At 34.8% G+C, this 13,123-nt stretch overlaps 1 protein-coding gene across 1 annotated transcript in view; it reads right to left on the bottom strand.

The window, feature by feature from the left end:
• Positions 1-13,123, bottom strand: part of ROBO1 (roundabout guidance receptor 1) — a 374,240-nt gene that overhangs the window by 62,578 nt on the left and 298,539 nt on the right. The window contains exons 9-12 of the mRNA XM_079154970.1: positions 6,339-6,544; positions 4,703-4,784; positions 4,354-4,522; positions 4,082-4,248 (exon numbers count right to left, since the gene is read on the bottom strand). Coding sequence (XP_079011096.1) covers positions 4,082-4,248; positions 4,354-4,522; positions 4,703-4,784; positions 6,339-6,544 — 624 coding nt within the window. The remainder of the gene's footprint in view (positions 1-4,081; positions 4,249-4,353; positions 4,523-4,702; positions 4,785-6,338; positions 6,545-13,123) is intronic.

Here is a 13,123-nt window from a genome sequence, read left to right on the forward strand (position 1 = left end):
CTACAGATAAAATAAGAACAACTTAACCTTTTCATCAGGATCAGAAGACTAGGGACATACAGAGAAAGAGAAAGGAGGGGAAGAGAAGAAGCACAGGGCTGCAGAGAGCCCAAGGGCAGGAGGTAAAAAGGAAAATGGCCAAAAGTGGAAGTGTGAGGGCTGCTCCCACTATGTTGTGATCATGTTCTTGCTGAGAGTGAGGCTACTTGGTCCTCTCGGGGTCTGTTAGGACCTTCCAGGAGGATCCTAACTAGGTCAGAAGGAGAAGAATCAGACCGTGAAGCAGAGCGGTGGGCAAGGAAAAGCAGAGAAACATGGGCAGCAGAAGCAAGCCCAGAAAGAAGTCCAGCAGCTACGTTTTATATGATGGACCTGGTCTCTTCCCAGGCAGGGTGGGTGATGGTGAGGTGGTGACAATATGGGACAGAGAAGCCACCATTGAGGTTGATGAAGTAAATCTGATGAGATCCGTGAGCACAGATCACTTATTAAAATCACCTTAACTGGTGATGGGGTAGGTTAGTCATTGAATCACAGTAAAGAATGCTTCATAAAGAGTTCTGGATCTCAGCAACTCCAGAAGTTTAGCCATTTTGCAATAGCACTCTGTGATGTCATTTTAGAAAATTTCATATTACAGAGAAAAATTGAAAGTGATGTCTACAGATGTAATTTTGAGATGCTTATGAATTGATCCTTTTTTTTTTATTTTTCTAGTTCTCCTTCTGAAAGAAATGTTTTCTTAATTCAGAAAGGCTTTTCCCAACATGAAAATTGGACTGGCAGGAAACCTTGATACTGCTCTATCCAACAGCTACAGAGGATATTGAAATTCCCTCTATGCACTGTACAGAACTCACTCACTCTTTATAATAACTGGCATTTTCTTTTGGATACTCTTTCATTCTGTGTATGTGTATGTTTCCTTTAAATAACAGGGTTCGAGAACGTTTCCAGGACATGGTATGTAGATATAGAATAGTAGCAGCAGTGGTGACCACCACCCCATCCCAACAGTAACCACCACTACCACCACCACCCCTGCCCAGCTGCCAGCTTCTCAGGTCCTCTTCCTTGCAGCATCCAGTCTTGCCCTTGGTGACAAGATACTAACTCCAATGTGACACAGGTCTGTCTACCTGACTCCTGAACTGCAAACCTGTGCCCTGTTTCTGTGCACGTTTAACTTTTGGTACCAGCTTATTCATTGGTGCCTCCAGTTGGGGAAGACTCTTTGGCAACCATATTTCCGAAATGGTTACAGAAACTACTGCTCCCTTGGAAATCAATTTCCAACCAATCTTCCCTGAACTCTCTGCATGATTTCCTTCCCCTTATGGCTTCCACATTCTGTAACCTCCAACAGAATTTTTTTTTCAGGTTCTTTCCAAGATTTCTACAATGACCATGATCCTCACTTGGGTTGTACAGTGTCTCAAAAGCAGTGTAAGAACTGAATGATGAAATATGCTTCCATTACTTTCACTTTTTGGTCCTTTTCTGTGGCCTGGAGTTAGAGAAAGCATGTCTTTCCACATGGTAGTCTCCTAAAATATTAGGAAAGTATGTCATGCTTCCCCTAACTTCTTTCATTTGGGGCTAACCATGCCAAAAGCATTGCATTTCTTCTTCTGTGATGTGATCTTTGGCTTTTCATGCAGCCTCTCCTACAATATTCTCCTCTTAAAAGTCCATCTGAAAACACAGTGCTCACAGCAAACATATCACTCCCTTCATGATCTGAGTGAAAGAGAGGTGATTCCTTGATCTAGAAACAACTCTGCTCATCCCAGCAAAGACAACATTGGCTCTTTTGGCAGCTACGTCACTCAGTGGTTGCAGATAGGTGCTTGAGTGGACTCCAAACACTAAATCTGATCACCTCCCAGAGCACCAACATGCACAAACATCTACTCCTTTAATCCTGGAGTTCTCAGTCTACCCTTTTATAGCTAATTTTTTACTCCTCAGTTTAGTACCAGACTCTCTAGTTTGCTCTATTAATTTTAATCATGTTAGTGCTGGCTCTTCATTCCAATCTGTCAAGAGATATTTAATTCTGATTTTGTCACTTGGCTGACTAGTTATCTTTCTTGGTTTTATGATAGCTGCAAATTTTATGAACTTTCTTTTTACTCTGGACACTGAAAGGAATAAGTCACTATGTCATAAACTTTTTAAAAATTGAATCTTCTCTGCTCATATATTGATTTATTTATTCTGTACGCTGATTTGTTGATTAATTTGTTCTGATAGAGATTAATTCAATTCAATCTGTGTCCAATCCTGAAGAGTGGGCTTATACTTCCATTCCATAGGCAAAGAGACTGAAACTCAGAAGGATTGACTGACTTCCTCAATGTCATGTAGCTGCAAGACTGAAGACCTGGGAGGACAATTTCTTTGATTTCGAAAAGTTGTTCCTGTTTCCCTATATATCAGTTTCCAGTTGACATAGATTCATTTCCCTTAAGTTGTTCCCCTAGCTATGCATACACAAAGGGAAGTTGATTAAAATTTTTCTTTTTAAAAACTTAACATTCAGATAAAACATTAACTACCTCCCCATTTACAAATGAGAATATATATTACAAAACCATTCACATGAATGCAAGATAGAATCAGATGAAGGAGTAGTAAGTCAATGACCTTCGGGTAGAGTCTACTGGATAGAGACCCCTGTACTGGGGACAAAAGTTTAAATTCATTTCACAGCTGTCATAGTTTCTGCATTCTTTACAAATGCGTATCCAATATTGAAAACCTCAAACTGCCTCAGGGCGGGCTCCAAGTATATTAAAGCTCCTGATGAGGTGACTCATAATAGCAAATATAGGCATCTGGGTGTGTTGAATTCACACAGCCAGAGACAGACGTGGGCATGTTCTTCAGCTCAGCTTGCTTTCTCTTGAATTCTGAGGCAGAGTCCTTCCAAAAATACTGTTAATACACACACCAGAAAAGACAAAATGTGCAGACCCCTTCTCAACCAGGAGAAGAGTTGTTCTGGTCTTTCAGTCACCTTGCCCATAACCTGTTTCTTTCATCATAATTAATTGGCAAATTTTCCTTTGGAAATGTTAACTTATGAGAGAGACGTGATTCCCCTCTATGTTGGGAAAATAATTTTGTATTTCTAATCACCACCCTCTACGAATTACCTTTCCATGCTAATAAAAGAACGCGCATATTTTAACTGCAATGACATTAGGTTATAAGGTAAAAGTTGATTCAAGTTATTTGTTTCAATAGAATATGAGATTCTCTATCAGAACACTAAACTTATAAAATAAGCAAGAGAGTAAAAGGTAATAATAATTTGTCCGTTGAAAAATAAAAATAATTTCTATTCAGAAAAGATGAAAAGCTGTATCCAAAACTTAGTCCAAGTGAACAAAATTTTGAGTTTTAAATGTCTTAGAAACAGCTTTAAACATGTCCATTTTTTTCTTTTATCTATTTCTTCAACCTAGCTTTGACCAAAATATAAGTGTTTTCTATTAAAGAGTCTCATATATCCTGGCTGACATAATCAACAATGAAAGACTAGTCAAACAACATAATAACCTAAAATTTTCCCATGCTCTGTAGGAGAGTGACTGGACAGAGGGATTAGGAATAAGTTTCCAAATATCTCTTACATTTGTGTGATAAAACTACAACTTGATTAAGGTGGAAATCCTGAAAATTCACCCAGAAGGTAACGAGTACTGAATTTAAACATAGTCTATTCAATGTTAAATATGATTACCTTGTAATTAAGATATTATATCCACATATATCTATATTTAAAAATTAAAAAATGAATACAATACACAAATATTCATGTAATATTTTTCCCTTAAAGATTTGTGCTTTTATGAGAAATAGTTCTCTGTGTGTTATCAACCTTATCTTCATATTTCCAAACCAGAAAATAATAAAGTTTGTGGACACTGTGTCTGTGTATTTAAAAAATTAGTTAAGCAATTTGAACAGACTGTCAATGTACAATCCTAGCATTTAGTGCAAATGATGTGCCTGTACAATTATAACTCTAAGGGTAAGTAGATGTCAACAGGTTAAGTAAATCAATATTTACCTTGTGTTTTCACTGGATCTGATATTTGGCTTGGATCACTAATTCCATATGCGTTAGCTGCCCTCACAAGGAAAAGGTAAATTGCATTAGGTTTGAGTCCCTTAATGGCAAATGTTTCTGTTTTCACATTCTCTGCTACAGTCTGCCAGCTGCTTCCAGATGCATGGCTAAGGACAGATATACAAGTTAGAACACGCATATTAAATGGGTAAATTTTTTTTTTTTTTTTTTTTTTTTTAAAGAACAACCAGGAAATATCCTCTTCACTCTACCTGAAGGCTTCTATGATATAAGATGTTGGAGTTGCTCCTGAATTCAAATTTGGTTGCCATGATAAAGTTACTGTATTTTTGCTGACATCTGTGACTTCAGGTTTTGAAGGGGCACTGGGAATTAAATTTGGGTCAGTGGGTCTTGGAGGTTGAACTGGAACTCCAAATTCTAACAAGTGGGAAAGAGATAAAAGGAAGATGGTTATAGATATACAGATGAGTATATATACATGTAGATGACTTATCCACACACGTACTCAGGGACAGGAGGTTTACCTCACCAGTTTACCATAAAGTAAACAGCTAACTTCATTTTCGGCTTCTTTTTAAGGCAAAAATAATCATTTACCTTGGACTTCAATGTAAGCACTCCATGTGGCCTCACCACTGGGGGTCGATGCAGTGCAGGTGTACCGACCAGTGTCGCCCAGCTGTGGAGGCAGACAGAAGATAAATATTTGCAACAATCAAGAGCTTACTGGGCTGGAAAAGCAATTACAGGTTTGTGTATGGTCCATGAATATGGATAACTGCATTAGAATTCGCTAAGCAGAAACGTTCCTTTAATTGAATATATTTTTATTGAATCCAAAGCAAAACATTACTATGAAGACAAGGGGAAAAAAAAAAAAAAAACTATATGTGGTTGTTCTCATGGTATAATAAAATATAATATTAATTACATTAACCAAAAATTTTTCATTGACATTATTATCAGTGCCAGGGACAATAAATAATTGCTAAGGCATATAATTCTTCAAAATGAGAGAGCTAATCTTTATGGTTAAATTATGTCTTTATGTTTAATAAGTCACAAAATAAGGCTTATTTCACACTTTATCAGAGTAATACCTATACGGATATATGAGATAAACAGATGTTGTAGAAAAAGAATAGGCACGAAAGGTTTTCTTAGAATTTTTTTAAAGTAATCATTCTTTTTTTTCCTTATTATTTTAAAATGAAAACTTGAGGCAGTCTAAGAAGTATGAAGCCAAATTCTTACTGGAATGTATACTCTCTCTCCTTTCTGAAAACAGAATGCTATAAAACAAACACAGGCCGCACATTCAATTTTAAAATTATTAGCAGCCCAATAAATCTCTATACTTCTGCTTACTCTAATAACTCTATCTTCAAGTACCATTTGATAACACAAGACTGTTGTCATCTTGCTCTGGCAATTGCAATAACAAAGTCACAACAGTTTTAACAAAAGAGCCCAGCATATTAACTTCTGTGGCATACAAAAAATGAACTGTGATGCTAATCCAAAACTCCAAAGATGCCACCCACAATAGGTAATAAAACTATTGAAATTTATGTTTACTGCTGTCAAAACTAACTCTTTCATACTCCTCAGGAGCTTGTCTGATCTTGACCTAAAAAGAAAAAGAAAAATCAAAACAAATACAGTACTGAATGATCAGGTATGGGATGTGATGCCCCAGGAAGGCAAATCCCTAAATTGTTCCCACAAACTGTGGCTTTCAATCATTGAACATTCTGATTTGGAATGCTTAGTCGGTGCATGGGTTGCCTTATAGCTTCCTTTGCATGTACAGTGCTCTGGAATTGCAAAATGTTGAACCAAATACTCAAAATAGAAGAATCGTTCAAGTACACTGCACATAAAATGGTACTGGAATATAACTTAGAAAATGCATTATGAAAAGACTGCATCATACCACTATTTGGAAGGTAATTTTTTCCCCCACAAATTCCCATCTACTTTCCTCAATAGGTAAGCTATTTTTTATCCTCCTCCATAAAACATAAAATTACTTTCCATGGGTTAAATTATGAATCAAATCATCTCAAGTGCACACAGTAAAATGCCTGAAAAAAATAAAGCATCGAATAAAAAATATATTCATGTTTTCACTCTCAGTATTTCAATAATGCTAAGATATCTCAACACTTGTTCCTGAAGACAAGAATAAAGTGGAACAATACAGGAAGTCCAGGTTGTCACTGGACGTTACCTTTGCATATCGGATCTGCAGCACCCCTGTCTCCAGCTGTTTGATTCGAGAATCTTGGGTTGAAACAAGGATTCCATCCTTTCTCCACAGAATCGTGGGCACTGGACTGCCTGTGGCCACACAGCTGAGGACTAAAGTACCATCCACAGCTACAGTCTGATTCACAGGACCTTGTCTAATGACTGGGGGAGGCCGGTCTGCAATCACTGCCAGAAGAAAGAACAGGAAATAGATTTCTGCAACTGGAAGCAATTTTCTAATCATCCAAGCAATAGCAGTTGCTGTAGGCTTTGAAACAAACTGAAGATAATTAAACAAATAATTAAAGTAGGAGACATGCATTATTCAGGATGCATTTATATGATGCACTAATTCAGAATATTAAGATGAGATACAATATCCTCCTTTCAAATGGCCAACCATTGCTGCATTATCAAAGAATCTATGTACGAGTTCAAGAACTAAATAAAGATTGTGGATGGCAAAGTAGATAAGTAGTAGTGCAAGTGGAATACTGTAAACATGAACAAACACAACACAAAACCAAATAAAAACATTTATCCCAAGGAAACACCCCAGACAAATTTTAATGAATGAAAGCCAATCTAACATTTCAAAACTGTTTGGTGTTCAACAACAACAAAATGAGGGTACCAAGCAACCATATGGATTTAAAAGGTGCTTTGGACTTTTATTTACACATCAATAGGATCAAACTCCCTGTGTCCATCTATCTTGGATTTTTTTTTCTATTAAAATATAAATGGGTGAAAATTATTCAACTATAACAAATTCAAAGAAACTGGAAAATCGCCCAAATCAGTTGGTTGGCTGATCCAAAGATAACTCATCATGATGTCCAAACTTGGCAAATGTCATACTCCCATATTGAAATGCTCAGAAATGGCAAAAGTACTTACAACCATTCTGTTACTTCATAATAGATTTAATGTATTATGAAAAGGAACAATGAGAAGCACTTTTATCATATATAGTTAAAATTACTCTTATTATATAAAAATTCTACTACCTGAAAACTTTGCTGAGATCAAGTCATTATTTTAGGGAAAACCTAAAACAAGTATTAGGGAATGAAAACAAATCCTGCATTAATTAGGAAGATGTTCCCAACTCCTGATTTAGGCAGTTTATTTGTTAAATAAATAAAATAAAATTTCAGAAAAAATTTTAAACTATCAAGCTGTAAAACTCCAGATGCCAGTTAAGAGTTAAAAAAAAAAAAATTCAAAAGAAAATTCTAAGAAGTTACCTTATTAAATGATTAAAGGAAGCCAGTTGCCAGAATAACTAAATTTTGGATGCAAAAGTTTACAAATCTGGATATGTCATTTTCAAAGTTTTATGTACCAACGATTTTCACAAGTTAGAGTCACACTTCAATTTGTTCCTCATTTATCATACAATAATTATTAATTTTGCGCATTCAATGTTTTCTAAGGGAAAGCAATGGCGTGAAATCAGCAACTGTGTATTTTCACTCTACTCTTCCAATTATCTTCTATGCCATTACTGGTATGAAATTTGCTAATACCACAAGGTGTATTAGAAGACTGAATTTTGAAACTTGGCAGGAGTGTTTAAGATACTACATGGTTGAAAAATATAAACCACAGTTACATTGGTTAGAATTTTTAATCTTTTCCACACTATCTGCAAAGGGTTGCTAATAACAAATTAGAAGTCCTTCTTGATATGTATGATAAAAAAAAATATTTCACTGCAACGGGGTTTTGTAAGACTTCCTGTATTCCTTTCATTATAGGAATGAACATGTATTTTCAGACATTAATTAAATTAGTAACAGAGTGCTTCTTTATCATCAATTGATTTTAATTAATTCCAGTAAAGGTGTGGTTACATTTGACACTCATAATACATAGAAGAAATCCAACACCTGGAATTTACTCAACTTCCTCTATATCTATTTTCCTTGGTTATTTGCATCATATTTAGCATCACTCATACCTCCATTCCAACCCAGTTTACTGGTGCAGTTTGTCTGTCATCTATTTCTGTGATTTCCACTGGGTAGTTCAGAAAAATAAAACAAGAAGAGGATCAGCTCTATCATCTGTCATATGACTTTGGACAAGTTCTTTAAATTCTCTAAGCCTCAGGTTTTTTTTTAACACGTAAAATGAAGGTAATAATATTTGTTCTTAATAGCTCAGGGGATTGCTGTGGAGATTTAAATGTAATAACAGATATGAAAGTGCCTGGCTAATTGCAAAAGACTAAACATTTATAAATACTTGTCCTTTTCTATAAAAAACTAATATGTCAATCAGAGCTGAAAGATTTAATAGTTCATTAAGATAATTCAGGTTTTTAAGTATAGAAAATAAAATAACAAATTTCAATAAAATACCAATGAAATGTTTAAACTTATGTATGCCTGGGTAGTACATTTATATGTACCTAGAATTAAGAGACATATTTCAAATTGGGATTTAATATCATATAGAGGAATTATTAGAATGAAATATCAGGAAATAAAAATAGGTAGAACACAACATTTACTGTTAGGAGTGAACTATCTACTAGAAATGAAACTAACATTCACAATGTTAGTTTTTCTTTGTTGTAGTAAAAGTTCTATGGCATGTCTAATCTCAAAAATACAAGCCGTGTGATAGTGTCATGTGGGTTCGCATGCAGAAATCTTTGCTTTTAATTATAATTATAGAGAGATAATTACAGATACTTTAGAATATTTTAGCATAGTTTTTCTTTTTGCCAAGTATACCTATAAAGCCAAAATCTTGGCCCAGAGCTGCAGAACGGCAGACTGGTCAGGCTGAAGCTCAGGCAGCAAGCACAGGACTGGCCTCGCCAAGCTGCCATTGGGACCCCAAGGTGAGCCAGAGGCACTGTAGCCCATGCCAAGGCTAGTCAGGTGAGCCAACCTGTCACCCTGAGTCACCTGCTCTGCCCACTACAGATACACACTCCACACAATGCTTCAGTTCTGGACTCCCAAGCAGGCATGATCCACTGACCTCAACCTCCTGGAAAGTTAGGATTACAGGCAAACAGGAAAATGGAAGTAAGGCAGACCTGAATGGAAGTTCAGGCTCAAGGATTAACCAATAGCATTAATTCTTTTCCAGACACTAATTAGCAAAAGTTGGGACCAAAAGTGTTTACCCACATGCTATATAAACCCCTAGACTAGCATACTCAGAAGGCAACCCTTATAGGGTTGCCCTTGTCCTGTGCAGTTCTATCTCTTTTCTTTACAGATGAATAAATCGCACTCTTAGACTCACTCATCCTCCTGGGTGGATTTCATTTTATGAATTCCCAACATAAGAACTCAGAAAGAAGAAATTGATGGTAAGCTGCTGGGGTCGGCTGCAACACTGGAGGCCAAAGCCCATCATTAAGACCTGCAAAACGATTCTAGGCTGCAGAGGTCTGCAGCTTACTCATACCCCACCTGCCAGCAGAAGCAGAGAAACTCTGGTTTTGTCTTTATACAAGTTTCCTTTCAAAGCTACAGTTATAAATGTGTGTGCACATTCATAGAGTCAGCATATAAATATATGCACACACTCTATGATCTACCTCTTCTATATTATGTAGTTTTCACAATAGTAATTAAGTGGCTGTAATCCACATAGCATACTGTGAAAACATTTTAAATAATTCTAAATTTTTGGAGCCAGTACATGTATAATATGTATCATAGGAGCAAAAAGTTGATTTTCTGACTGAGACAATCCTGATTTTGAATTCTTACTTAATTGAGAGCTAACTGTTCCATTATGTGTTTCTTCTAAACACTCAAAAATTATCTGTTGAGTATGTACCATGTATTCAACCAAGGATGGATAGTGGATATATATTCAGTGTGACTAAAAAATTACCAATCTCATGAAAGTTAGAGTCTGATGAATATAGGAAAACCAAGGGAAAAAAACAGGAAGTATGGATGCAATCTGTGCTCATATGCACAGGGGTATAAAAAAATTATTTGAGGAGTAAGGGAATGCTTCTCAAAAGAAGTAGAATTTCATGTTAGTGGAAATAATGTGCAGAAATCTAAATAGAAAGGAAAAAGCAGAGCAAGCATAATATAATTAAGGAAGTAAGCAATACATTATTCAGGGTTAAGCCTGCAGGGTATGTTCATGATTTGTCAAGCACATTTAAAGACCATAAACTTTGTTCTTGAGCACCAGGCAATCAAATAATGAAAATCTGTGTTCTAAAAAATGCCCTCCATTATTTCTTGAAATTGAAGGGTATCTACAAAAATTCTAGTCAACATTATATATGCTGGTAAATTATTAGATTCTTTCCCTTGGAAGTTAAGATCATGATGAATACTTTGACCATCACCAATGCTATTCACTGTACTGGAGGTTATAAACAATATAGGATAAGGAAAGGAAGACACAAGTGGTACCACACTGAGAAAGAAGTAAAAATGTCTTTATCTGAAGTTGACAGATGTTGTACATAAAAATTGCAAAATAATCTATGTAAAATATTTTCAGAAATAATGTGTGGATTTAGAAAAGGTGATGGACACAAGGTTAATATACAAGAGTCAGTTGTACAATTAGGCAATTGCCTCAAATAATCCAATGATGAAACTTAAAAAAACACATTGATGAAACTTAAAACATACATACATAATCACATCAAAAATCATAAAATACCTTAAATTTAATACTACTAAATTATATGCAAGACCTCTATCCAGGAGACTATAAAACAGTACTGAGAGAAACTTTACAAAATCTAAACAAATTAAAAGGCACATGTGTGATATATACCATTTCTTTGAATTGAAAACTTCATATTGTTAAGAAGCTTATTCTCCTTAAATTATCCAATAATTTAAATTAAATCTAAATTGTTTAGGGTTCATATGTATGGAATTTTTACAAGTTGATTTTTAATTTTATAAGGAATGCATAAGATTTCCAACAAGCCTAAAATAATGAAAATAAAGTTCTAGATTAACACTACCAGTCTTTAAGACTTACTACAAAGCTACAATAAGTAAGACCATACGTAATGGCATAAATAGATCAATGGACCAGAGGAGAGATTACAAAACCTTCACTAACCTATGTTCATTTGAATTATGATAGAATGCCACTGGAGTCAGGGAAGGAACAGTCTTTTCAATAAATGAGGCAGGAAAAATTAGATTTCATATGAGAAAAATTTAAAAAAATTTGATCCCTGACTCACACCATACACAAAAATTAATTTGGATGGATCAAAAACTTGAATCTCAAAGGAATACATAATAAAATTTCTAGAAAACAACTATTTGTAGCCTGAGGAAAAGATAGGACAACTAAAAGCACTAATAATAAAAGAAAAATAATTAATGTCCATTGGTCCTTATATGATTAATTATTAATCCTTAAAATAACCATTAAGAAAAAGGGAAGAGGGGCTGGGAATATAGCTCAGTTGGTAGAGTGCTTGCCTTGGGTTCAAATCCCTACCACGGCAAAAAAAAAAAAAAAAAAAAAAAAAAAGGAAGAAATAATTACAATGCATATATCTTAGAAAGAAATGTATTTAGATGAGAAAATGAAAAGACAAAAAATTAGTACATATGTCCACCAAAATGCAAACCAAGAAAATTAAGTGCATGTGTCCATCAACAGACTGTATAAGAATATTTAGCTTTACTAATTAAAACCCTAAACTGAAAACAATCTATCAGTAAGAGATTATAGAATTAAATTGTGGCCTATTTATGCAATGGACTATATTACACAGCACTAAAAGGTGAATGAACTATTGTTATATGCATGGATAAATCTCACTGAAATTCTTTTGAACCAAAAATGTTATAACATAAAAGGTTGTATACTACATGAGTTCACTTAGTTGAGTTTCCAGAATAGGCAAAACTAATCAACGATGACGAAAGTGTGAAAGGTCATTATCTCGGCAAAGAGAGGCTTACTGACTAACAATGGAAGCCTTCTATGGTCCTGGAAATGCTCCATATCTTGAGCTGAGTGGTCATTATGTGAATAAATTAATCATACTGTATTTGCTTACTTGACTTACTTTACAGTATGCATATTATATTTCCATTTACATAATTCGGAAGAAAAGAGTGGTCTAGGAAAAAAGTTCCAACAACAATATGGAAATGTAATTTGGGAGTGCAATGGACAAGAAAGGATAGAATTAGTAGGTTACTGCAGTATCAGAATGCAAGTGATTAGAACTAGGGTTTAATAGTTATAAAATCAACCTGATGGATTTGAAAGATTATTGAATGGATACAGTGATAAGGAAGGATGAGTGTTAAAGATACTCCACAGGTTCTAATTAAAGAAGGAACTGCTACTGTATGGAATATTTAAATCATTATCTGAAGTAAACAAACAATCAAGCAAACTGAACGGACAGAGCAATTATCTTTTATTATGGATTCTCTTCTTTTACTCCTGTTCTATCACCATCTTGGAAAGACTTGTTTCTTTTTAAATATGTTCCTTCCTATACTGAGGGTGAAAAAATAATTTCAATTGCTCTAATAAATTTAGTTTTAGAAGCAACAAACTTCTTACCTGTATTACGCTTTCAGTTCTATTTTTAATTTGGAAGGATTTCCTGATTACACATAGACTATATATATTAGGTGTATTATAAAGGCTTCCAATGATTTTTGCAAAGCCCCTTGTAATTATCTCATATATTTATAGGTATTTTCCTTATGTAGAAATAAATGTATATACATATATATTTCATACACTTATAACTACTTTTTTTCTTCC

The sequence above is a fragment of the Sciurus vulgaris genome (assembly GCF_902686455.1).
Source record: "Sciurus vulgaris genome assembly, chromosome: 10".
NCBI classification, from domain to species: domain Eukaryota; kingdom Metazoa; phylum Chordata; class Mammalia; order Rodentia; family Sciuridae; genus Sciurus; species Sciurus vulgaris.